The 12,285-nt window shown below is 45.9% G+C and overlaps 1 protein-coding gene across 5 annotated transcripts in view; it reads right to left on the reverse strand.

The window, feature by feature from the left end:
* The window catches only part of LOC119163117 (XK-related protein 6), a 116,937-nt gene that overhangs the window by 70,991 nt on the left and 33,661 nt on the right, over positions 1 to 12,285 (reverse strand). For 4 of the 5 annotated variants that reach the window (XM_037415054.2, XM_037415053.2, XM_075874203.1 and 1 more), the window contains exon 3: positions 10,447 to 10,630. In XM_037415054.2, coding sequence (XP_037270951.2) covers positions 10,447 to 10,630 — 184 coding nt within the window. Of the gene's footprint in view, positions 1 to 5,371; positions 5,466 to 10,446; positions 10,631 to 12,285 lie in introns of all 5 variants that reach the window. The other variant, XM_075874202.1, reaches the window with a different exon arrangement.

Here is a 12,285-nt window from a genome sequence, read left to right on the forward strand (position 1 = left end):
TTCGACTGTTTCTAAATGGTTCCGTCTGGCACGACTTTTCTTGAGTCTAAGTGTCCGTTTTGTTGGGTTCTCATCCAATGTCTTTTGCATTACTATAGCTCTCACCTAGCCCCCCCCCCCCCCCCCCCCCCCATGGCGCTCTTCGTGATAGATGTCTAGTTTCTTTTCCATATTGCGCAAATCCTCCAAATAGTCGCCAAGTGTTTCACATTCTAGTGCGGTCAGTTTCGAGCCATCAGTTCGAGCTATCTCTCTCCTTTTTTTATTTAAAGGCAAGGACACTGGAACTCCGAATCACTATCATTTTGATCTGCAGCATTATAAGTTACCACTCGTCATCTAATTTCTCTACATGAGCTTCCTCAGTTTTCTTTTTAATTTTAGTAATTACTGCTACGTTGAAGGACTCCTCAGACAATATATTGAAGCTCATTTTCCACCGTTGTAACGAAAATTCATTGCATTCTTACTTTAAACCTAGCTGGTACTTAACTAGGCAGTCATCAGAAAAGGCAACCTGCCAGCGCTAGTGCAGCTATACTGTGCTGTTGCCTCACTGATATGTATAGTCGATCTAATTTGGCATTGATAGCCCCTTGAAAGTTAGTGTATTTTACTGCTCAGTAACTTTCCAGACATTATGCAACATCTACCAACTCATAATTTATATTCATTTGCATAAGCACATCTCTGCTTTTGTGTTTGAACTTGCTACTGCTTCTTCTCTCTCTTTGTTTAGGAAGAGAACATTATCCCCTACTAATATCAGCTTCTTCTCATTCCACATGTACTATCGTACATATCCGAAAAATTGAAGCGTTCCTGCATTGTAGTTGTTGCACATATGCCAAGAACGCACTTTTCAATGTCACAATAAGCGATGTCCCACATCGCAAACAGGCCCGATACACATGCCAATACATTCTGTATTCTCAAACCAGGCAAATTTCTGACCAACAGAACGCATCACCCTGATGTACCACTGCATGGCTCACAGTTACAAAATACCGCGAGGCGAACTTTCGTACTATGCTCTCAGTGTCCTCCTCACCCTCCACTTTGGACTCCTGTGCCAATATATCCAGGTTTTCTTGTAACAAAAATGTTTTTCTCCAACAAAAGCCGACAGAACACGCAGCCGGCATTTTCGCCGGAGGTTTATTCCCCATCGCCATCTTTGTCTCCTTGGCTAGTCTTCTTCCAAGGCCATTTTAATTGCTGTGGCAACATCGTTTTTCCCCCAAGGTGTCGCCAGAGTTCCGTGACCCTTCCTTCGAATGCGTGTTCGCGCATTCACACCACGAGAAGCCCGTTTCTCACCCTACATTAATCGCTGCCTAACAAGGGCATGAAGTGTGAATAAAGAGATATCAATAAGAACAACTTTGACAGGCCGTTTCTGTTACGACGTTGGCGCAGACGCTCCAGTAACTTGTCTATTTAAAAACGTTCTCGCTTCCTTGGAGTGCTTGGTAGGTGCTGCTGCATGATCTTGTGCTCTTTTAGTACGTTCTGGTGTGGCGTCTTCTATAGGTGCGTCACAGTCTAGTGCGGCCTGACTCCCAGCTCCAGTGACTTTGGCGACGTCCTCTGCCTTAGTTACGTCCATGATATGTTGCGGTTCATTCGTTGTCTCCACTGATCTTGATACTGATACGTAGAGACGAATGCACTTTGCGTATGCATGCCCAAGCCCCGGCAGTGTGAACGCTGTAGCACCTTACAATTATTACGCACATGTCCCTTTCCGTTACAGCATGGGCGCTGCGAAAGTCGACTGGGGGCAACCACCCGTGCTAGTTCACTAGCAACCCGGATCTGGTGTGACACGTCATCCACTCCTATACCACTGTTGAGCTTAATGACCACAGTGCGTGTTGTAAAAAGCGTCGTGCTTACTCCATCTACAAGCGAACGTTCCTGTGTCAGTTCCATCACATGATCAAACACTGCCAGCGATGAACGGACATCGTCGTCGGCTACGCCTTACAGCTGCTAATGAGGCCACAGCATCGTCTGCTTCTCTTGGGTGGTCGACAAAGAGAATACGTCTTCCATTGACGTCTAGTACCTTTAATTAAAGCAATCTTTTCATCGGCTTCTGGCAATTCAAGGGGCAGTCCCACGTGGTTGGTTTGCTATACACTCTACGCCGACGCGTTGGAGAGGATTTGTTCTTCGCCTAACTAATTGCGCGATCCAAGATTAGCTATTTCAACAAGTCATTTTTATGCGTCTGCTCTTTTCGACGCATTTTCAATCGAAATGCAATGTCGTCAGCACCTTAACACATTCAGGAGGAGACCTCACCCAGAGCATCAGTGTGGCTCATGACATTCATATATACCAACATTACGCTCTTGCGTCGCATGCTGTAGCATAGCGATCTCCGCTTACGCTCGCGACGTAGTGAATTGGGGCCGGCCAACAACAACAAAAAACAAAGCAAAAAAACTTACGTTGACATTTTGTCTAATAGGGAGTGGCGTTCACCAGCTCCTAGATGACGCGAGCAGGAGACCTTGGCCCACGTCTGGCGTAAAATAATGGTGTTCATATGCCTGTCATACAGCTTTCTTTGGTTGCGCTCTAGCCGTTAACTATGGAGGAAGTCGTCATAACTTTCTCTACTCCAGAAGACTCAAGAGTATTGCCAAATTTCAACGCTACGGCGTCTTAAAGCCTGAATGGGTGGTGACTGAACTAGGCGGGTAGCATACGTATTTATGGAGCCTGACGTACTACATAGCGCATAAATAAAATCTATAGTTGGCATATTTTCACACGGTATTGGGCTTATCTTTTATTTAATGAACAGAAAAGTAAAGACAATAAAAACATTGAATGACTGACAGCCAAAGTAGTTGATTCGCATTTAGGTTAAAAAAAAACATGTCGTGAAAAAACTGACACATAAGTGAAGTCAAGAGAGTGACCACTCATTTCTTACGTATCCCATGATGCGCAACTATAGGTACACCCCATGGAAAAATTTCCCGAAAAAGGAGTAACAGAGCCCGATAGGCGTGCGCGATGGACGAATATACCGTTGAGAAGCAACGACAGAGGGAAGCGTGCCGCGCGAAACAACATAGTCTCCAAACACGCTCCGAAAGGGATTAATCACCCGGGGATGGCAGGTAGGGTGAAAAGGGTTGCCAAGGTGACCAGCCCTCCTTCTCCTCCTTTGCTGGTTCAGTCCTTCCCCGTATTTTGCCGGTGATGGTTCACGTTGGGTATCGCTCGGAGTGCTCGACCACGGCCACCTGGATTCAACGATCTAAGAATTACGATGTGGTGCTTGTGTGTACGCTTGTATGAGCGTGGGCTGCTGCTTTTGCGTTTCGCTGCACCCGTCAAGTCTGGAGCAAGTCTCGACACGTCACCACGCCGCGCTGTATATCTCTGGCTTCAAGATAGTCACGACCAACACATCACAGCAACAGTCGGGAAGGTCAATATGATGGCCGAGAAGACAACCGGCCTATCGAATATATGCTTCAGTCCAACTCGGTGCAGAAACAGCGCTTTATTCTAAGGCAAGTAGGTTATCATTCTTTATTCTACTCTACTTGTCGCGTGTGCGATACGGATCGCGCTTGCTGGCGACGGGCTTGGACGTGTTGAGTATTGTACGCAGGCAATGCATTGCGAAGATCAGCTTTGGCGTCTGCAGTTCGCCTGTGTTTTGCGACCACCTGAAAATTGGCCGCCATTGCCGTCGGCCTCCCGTACGCTCGCTCATCGAGTGCTGGCCTGTCTTCGCCACCGCGATGAGCTCCGGGCTGACGATATTGGGCTGAGACCTCGTCGCTGTGTTGGTAGTCGTTGAGCTTGGTTGTATTATGTCGAGCACTGTAAGTTAACCAGCACGGGCTGGCGGGGCTTTCGCTAGCGTCAGAACTTGTTGAAAATTCGTCGCCACAACAGTTGGCTTTCCCGTCAGTCGGTCGCAAGCAGTTCGGCACCGTCCATTGGCCACGGCAGCGGACTCGCGTTTGCACGCGGCACTCGCCCGAGTTTGTGTAAAATGGCCGCATTACAGTCGATTTCATAGTGGGAGCTCCAAACCAGCTCGGCGCTGTTCGTGGTGGTGGCCAAACGTACGCTCGCTCTCCTGTTCGAAGTTCCCTGGCGGCAGACCCTCCGCGTGCAACGCCGCGTTTGGTCTGACGTTCGCTTGCTCGAGCTGAACGAGGTCGCTCGCTTAGGACTCGCTAACTTGTTAGCGGCATGGTGGTTCACGGAGTTGTGGCTGTGGCCGCCACTTCTAAGCTGTTGCGCTACAAGGATCGCAATGAGTCTTTGACAATGTGTGATATCACGGTGAACTTATTGGCATGTCATATATCTCACGTACGTTTTCGTTTCACCTTGCACGTATTTCTCATATGCATTTGTATTCATCCTCTGTCACACGTTACTCACTACTTTACATACTTATTGTGCAGCCGTGGGCGCACACCGTGCTGAAGACTGTGTGCGCGGGGGTCGGCGATGCCTGTCATCGATCTCTTTCGTAGGAGCAGCTTCAGGAGGGCTGTGCGAAATGTGAAGGTAACGTTATTTGTGCGTCATATTTTAACGCTTGTTTTTATATTAACGTACACGTACTTGTCATATGCGTGCATCTTCATCTTCTGTCACGTTTGGCTAGCTAGTTTCCCTATATTAGGGAGTTTTAGTATTGCGTACGCTGCGTACGTGGCAGCGTTGCGTACGTAAGGACGCCACGTTCTGCGTAGTGCGCATGCGCAGACCGCAACGCGCACGTATCGTGTTACGTACGTGGTCGCTACGTACGCACGCATGAGATGCGTGCGTGCGTACGTATGAGGTGATCGCGCCGCTCTCGAACAAGTTCGCAACAGCGCGAGACTTCGTTTTGCAAAATGGCGGCATCGAAGGCAAGCACCACCGGCTCTGTGGCTCAAAATATGGCCATAGTCTGGCTATAACACTTGGATTGGCTCACATTGGCTGTCAACAACACGTGCTTCTATTTTGGTCTACCAGATGGCGCAACACGCTTCACGCTCGCTACGTACGCGGGTACTACGGCGTACTAAAAGCCCTTAAGTGGCAAACGACGCCACGTAACGCAAGGCGCTTGCGTGATGCGCACGTAGCATCATTCAGCAGTACTAAAACTCTCTATTATTGCAAGTGCAGCCATGCGAACGCAACAGGCAGGAGGCTGCGTGCACTGGCGTCTGCAATGCCTGTGATCTATTGCTTCCGTCGGAGGAGCTCCCCAAGGAGTGAACAAGATTTGACAACGACACTGTATATGTACACTTCACCATGAATTTACTCAAAAAATGAAGTAACTTCATGTGTATGTAGAAAATGAAAGATTTCGATGTCTCACTTTTTGTCTTTCGTTGTTGCCATGTTTGCGAAAGCAGTTACACATAGGTGGCTAACGACTTTTCGCGTGTTGTTTCTGTGCAATTTGTTGCTCACTGCGCAGAAAAGCAGGCGACAAAAGTATTAGGCCTGGCGGAAAATAAACAAAAAAAACAATGTTTAAACTGTGGACAAAAAGTTCATTCAATTGGAGTATTAGAGTGGATCAATCATTCGTCCGACAAGGTGCAACTGTGAGGACTAACGATTGTACGGTAAGGTGTAAAAGTAGGAATAACATTTGCCCTGTTAGATGCAAGTGTGAGGACTAAATGTTAGTCCTTTAGGGTGAATTGGCGGACAAACGGTTACTCTTTAGTATGAAAATGTGAGGACCAAATGTTTGTCTCTTCAGCTCGTCTGTGGAAACTAACTGTTAGACCCGGTTCCGTTAGTCCTTAAAAGGGATTAATGATTGTGGCAGCCGCATTAGTCTCCAAAAGCATGAACCACACACCCTTTAAACACCCTGATGCCTTAGAGAGTATTTTTAATTGCTTGGGTTCGCTTAGGTATTTTAAATGCAGACTTCTTCAGGCGACCTGCCATAGTGGTCTAGTAATTCAGTCACACGGATGCTCCTTGACAAGTTGCGGGATGAAATCCCGGCCATGCCGGCCGTAGTTTCGGTGGAGGCGGAATGGTTTGAGGTCCGTGTGCCTATACTTATGTGCGCGGTAAGTAACCCCATGTGGTGAAATTTCCAAAGCCCTCTACTACGGCGTCTCTCTTAATCATGTGGTAGTTTCAGGTTGTAAACTCCAAACAAATAATAATAGTTCTTTAATGGCCCGGGATCTAACTTCCTCACATCGCATGCTGCCGTTGCTTGGCGTAAGATGGACAAATCCACATTGAGCATTGTCTTCTGTGGTATACTGAGCACGCACTCGAGCCTAGAAAAAGTTTCCTTCCTGTGGTTTTTCCAAGGTCTTGATGAGAATTATAGGTGCGGGGCAATTTAGGATCGAGACTGTCATAGGTTGTCGTCCCTTCACGAAACACGGGCAAAACCGAGAAGAATTATGGAATAAAAGGGAAGCAAGCGAAGAGTAGAAAGAAACGAAACAATAAGAATAAAGTTAGGCAGATCTAATGGGAGGAAAATTAAAGCATGAAACAAGAAGAAACAATCGAGATTGAGAAAAAAGGAAAAGAAAGGGAAACGGGAAAAATTACGACATTTTCCCAATCGCGCTTCATAGGCTCCCAAAAAGAACTCTGACGGGATGATGGCGTACGAAGCAGCAGCGTTGCGCGCGGACGCAATCGGCGTGTTTTAGTCGCGCCTCATCGGTGTCGTTAAGAGCAAACCTCATAAGCGCGAAAATGCACGCGACAGCGAAGAGCGATGCTATGAGCGACGAAACAGGGCGTTCGCGCGACATGTCGCGGGGTAGTTTTCGCGCGATCGCTTGGTTCTCCAGATTTGCAAGCCGTCGCTCATCGCCCGGAAGTGCTGGGCTCAAGCAGCCAATAGCGAAAAACCGGAAAAGACAAAGACTACGTAGGTGCTCGTGACCCTGCCCGAGTCACGTATGCGCAACAAGAAATAACGCAATGTTTACGCATGTGCATATAAAAAAAGTGCTGCAAGGCCTTCATAAACACTTTCCGCTCCATTACACAACAATATATCTTATTTTCAAATTGCATACCGCTCACTACGCGGTTTTCTTGGTGCGAGTAGACGGCCTCATGCCAGCAACAGTGGAGTTCGCTCACAGAAGCCGTCGCGTGAAAGGGGTTTGCCTGCGCTAGCGACTAATCGCGCGAAGACGATTTACGTCCCATCGCTTGTCGCTGTCACGTGCATTTTCGCGCTTATGAGGTTTGGCCCTTAGTCTTCCGCTGTCGACGCTTGAATTTGGCTTCCTTGATTCGTGCCTTCTCGGTGTTGCAGGCGCGACGCCATTATTCACGAACGCAATCATCTCTGCTTGCCCCCACAACGCCGGCGATGGTCGGGTTAGGTAAAATCGCTACGGCGCGTGTTTTCGCGGGCGAAGGAGCTTCGCGTTCCATCGTCCTTTCCATCACTGTAAACAAGCCGACAGTGTTCACTCGATGTGCGCTCCAATGTGGCGAGTGATGGAGAGGGTGAAGCGAGAGAGAGGTGACACGCGGTGAGCGCGTGGCATGCGAGGCAGAGATTGACGTCACTGCACACTGCGAGGGAAGGCCCAGCCTACTTGGCACCGCCCCAACACTGGCGAGGGAGCGTGCTGGGGCGCTGGCACGGAGACACGGGCGGACAGCGTTACGCAGGCTATTCAAAGAGCTGCTTCGCATACAAAAAAAGAGGAGGAGTGGAAAAGAAAAATGAAGACAAACAATGAAGGCAGCCCAGATGCGAAATTTCTTCTGGTATGGCACCGCTTGTCGGAAGTTGTGCATATTTATTGACAATGATCTCTCTTTTGATAATTGTACGCATATATTTTGTGCTGTCTGTATCTTTGTTGGTCGCATGATTCTGCCACACAGCAAAAGTTTGAACACTTGCGTGACCCTCAGCCAATGTGATCTGAAGAAGACAAGCACATTGGGTGACTTGGTGAGGTTCGAGGCAGAAAATATAAAAAAAGCGCTTCAACACAGGACCCAGGAAAAAAGAGACACATCCGTGAGCAAGTTTCGTGCCCTGTGTGTTTCTTCTTCCCTGTGATTTTTGTTGGAGGTCTGGTTTATATTTTTATTTGTTTTTTTATTTGTTTTCTCTTTTGATTTATTTTTAATTATTTATTACTTTTTTGAAACCAGAACGGTGATTCACATATGGTGATTAGCGTACATACCCTCGATCGCTCCATATGCAACAAATACTAGTGTCTTTTACCATAACTTTACATGCATTCGCCCACCCGTTTATCATCTGCTCGCATGAATATCGTGTGCGATAACCTGATTTCGCTTCATTTTGTGAGTTTTTGAGTGCGCAAGTAGAAATGACTGAGCGTCATTGTGATAGGCTTAACGTGATAGGCTCACATTGCCAATTTGCTTTGTAAAAAAAAAAACAAGTGTTGACGAAATATCACCTGTAAGAATTCAAGTGAACGTGCGAACAAATTAAACGTTTAGTGCTGGGTTGCTGGAGTTTTTGATCAGACGAACTCTTTACAGTGAAAACGATGCAGCTCTTCGGAAGAGAGCACAGGCGGTTTGCAAGTTTTTGTAATTTTTTATTGCGAAAACAAATGTATAGTTACCTTGTACTGCTTTTCGTCGTCGCTGTCATGATACGACACGGCAAATCATTACCTTTTGTACGCGCATCGTACACTGGACCTTCGAGTAAAAGCTGGCTAGATCTAGCGAGGGCCACATCTGAAGCCTCGACGAGACAAGGGGCCCATCTCCGTTGCATAGAGTGCAAGCAATAACCTATCACTGTGCATGCGTGGCCTGCCGTCGTTTGATCCTTAGCAGGAAATTAGGTCCTGTCCTGTTTCACTGCACGGAGGAGTGTGAGCGGACACCGGCGCATGGTGGCTGCTTGGCTTGAGCAGCAACTGCAAACTTTGACAATATAATGGCGTCGTCGTGTGTGCTGGCGCACGTACTTTCTGGACAGGCATCAGCGTACTATCTGTATTTCCTTCTACGCGCTGTGTTGTCACCACTATTTGCTGTGATCACTGGTACTAGTAATTACACGAGAACGTTTTTTTTTGGTAACGGTCATATACCCATAACTTGCTTTTAGCAGTTTCGCAAGATCGCTTTCAAAAGGGTTAGCTGGTAGCCTTAGTTCCTTATGACATTAAGACGTGACGCTATCACATTTCCTGCTTTACTCGATCTATAAGGGCACCAATCTCCATATTCCGAGAGACAACTTCTCATCTGCATCAACTGTTCAATTTGAATATACTTCACCACACCCCCGCCGCACCACTGCAGATCCGAAACTCCGTGCTGTTGACGCACCCCCGCAACAGGTGGAACCACCGGCGCGCCGCCGCTAGTGATATTGGGACCGGCGCACAGGTCCACCTCACACAGATACAATTACAGCGATTTTCAACTTTCAAGCCTAACAATCTACACAAGAATTCGCCAAAATGCATTATACCATTTTCCGCATAAAATTGTTTTGAATATACATGGCTCCGCTGGAGACGTCGTGTAGCTACTTCGGCTCGCATCAACCACACACCGAGCTACACCGATGTTTGTTCTGGGTTACTGTATCGTTGACATGAAAAAAAGCATCGCTTTTTTACCCCATTTGCAGAAAACAACCCGTTTATCTTCATGGTAGCCTATACCACTGATGCGGCGACTTCGCAAAACACTCGCAAGAACCTAGTCTTTAAAATTGAAACATCAATGCCTCAAATTAAACATACCGCCAATGACTTTTCCGACCCCTAAGCTTCCTTAACTACAACAAAAGACTGACTGACTCTCTCTCGTGTTTCACAAGAGAGAGAGAGAGAGTTTTGTGAATAATTTACAGTTTATTGTAACTGAACATTTATATAAGTCTCCTTCAAGTTGTTTGTCTTAACTTATCGCAAAATCTAAGCAATTAAACAGTGCTGTGAATTTTCGCTTATAGGCACTATCATAATTAACGCATTCGTCGATGATTTTTTTTTGTTTTTCCTTTTTGTCAGTGTCTCTAGATTTATACACCTGCTTATACAGACTATAGGAACTAAGTTTTTGGCACTGTGTCGCAGGTTTGTGCATAAGTTCTCAGTGCTTGGACAAAGCTTGATTGATATGTGTGGTTTATGCCCCTAAACCACCATATTATTATGAGAGACGCCGTAGTGGAGGCCCCTGGGAATTTCGACCACCTGGTGCTCAAAGCTTGGCGAATACAATGCGCACTTAAGGAGTCATACAATGACATCATGATGATAAGCAACAAGGGAAGAAAACTGAGTGGCTCTGTGTTTCGCATTATAGTTTCATTCACATTTTTCGCTTTTGGTTCTTGTTTTACATACCCAGTAGCGGCCTCCACCTTCCAGAGAAGAAATGTCATCTACAATATTTGTTGGAGAAAATACTAACACTCACCTGCGCAGCACTCCCAGCTGAAATATTGTCCAAAATTTGGTACAACATGAAGTTTCCTCATCTCTCTTGTGCCAAATCCAACTCATGAGGTTTACAATGATGGTTGATTGAACAAAAATGATGAGCGTCATGCCGAAGCACTCGTATTTGTGATGGTGTAGATAGAGACCACATAGCGATAAGTCTGCAAACAAACACATGGCAAAATATAGTTCAGACCAGTTGCGCCTGTGCCAACGAAGGATTCTCAAATCAGTTAAACAAGGAGAAGGAAGGCACAGTCACGATATATTAGTACACGCTATTTCATCATATTTTGAAGCTGACCTACATGCCGAACGGAATAGTTTGCTGAAGCCTCTAGCTTCAAAAAGGGCAGCATTGTTTTACACGAGGTTTGGTGTAGAATATAAAAAAACTCGGAAATCCCAACTACCTTGGGAATCGAGGTTTTGTAAAACATGTGGAGGAATGTGACCACATGAACTTGTTGTAATATTTATTGCAATACGCTAAGAAGGGCGATAAATATATGTATTTTGTTTCACGCACAGATATATTCAGAGAGTTTGTGATGTTCATATAACCAGTTCTTTGCACTTGTGCATTGAGGCCAGAAGTGACAAGGACATATGAAGCGCTGGTACTCATGAGGATGGTAGCCTCGGACACTGCCAGATAAATCAACTTCAGCGCATGGTACTTAACTACAGTGCATGTTAACTTCGTGAGAAAGATGTAGCATAGAAGTGCTTATGTAATGTATGAAAAATATCGTAGGCAGCACTCCAATCACTAATGACGTTTCACTAAGATTAGCGTATACTTGAAAAGTAGTTGCGAGACCTGGCGTAGCTCTGTTGTAAAATGCTTAATCGCCAAGAACAATGCTTCGGTTTGATTACTGCTGAGACCCTGATATTTATTCCTTGAAATTGTCGGGTGAACGCTGCTGATATCAAGTTTTTATTAACGTTCATGCGTTAAAACTACCCTTGTTTGTGCTCGTCATTTCTGGGTGGATGAATAATTGTCAATCGCCTGTGGCGCAGCCGCCCACGAGTACGTGCCACTGTCTGGCGGGAGGTCTTTGTCGACGTAAGCGATGAGGGACATTATTGACGTTTTAACCAGCAGGTCATGATCAGCAGACCGCCACACCCTCCCATAACAACGAAAGCACCCACAAGTAAGCGGCTAGATAGATAGATAGATAGATAGATAGATAGATAGATAGATATAGATAGATATATAGATAGATAGATAGATAGATAGATAGATAGATCATGTACACACAAAATCTACTATCGAAATCATTGATGCCACTTTTTCTAATGTTTAGAATCATAATTATACTGCGTATATTGGTAAAAAAAATGAACAAAAACGATAACAAAAGTAAACCCTTGGTTGCTGCACAAATGTCTCTCGATGTTTCTTATCATACTTCTTCCTAATCTGCATATTTAGGGTCCTTGCCTGAGCGCCTGATTGTGCATTGGATTTGCTACGAACCGCTGCCTTGGAGACTGCGGAACCTTCAGTTTACTGTGTTCTCTTTTTTCCCTAATTTGTACACGGTGACAAACAGACCCGCTTGGCTTAAAAAACCTGTCTTGCGTTTAGTCTCATGGCTCTTTAATTTTATTTTTTATTTTTTATTTTTTTTATTTATTATATCCTCAAAGGTTCCGTATGGAACTTTACATGAGGGGTGGGCGATGAAAGGCGGTATCAAAAGTAAAGGTTAAGATGCAGTTGAGTCTGCTGCTTGTATGGCATTCCTGAAGCGCGCAGAATCCCGGATGACAGCCGCCTCTTCCGGAAGGTCATTCCAGT

The sequence above is a fragment of the Rhipicephalus microplus genome, chromosome 9 (genome assembly GCF_043290135.1).
Source record: "Rhipicephalus microplus isolate Deutch F79 chromosome 9, USDA_Rmic, whole genome shotgun sequence".
Lineage (NCBI taxonomy): Eukaryota > Metazoa > Arthropoda > Arachnida > Ixodida > Ixodidae > Rhipicephalus > Rhipicephalus microplus.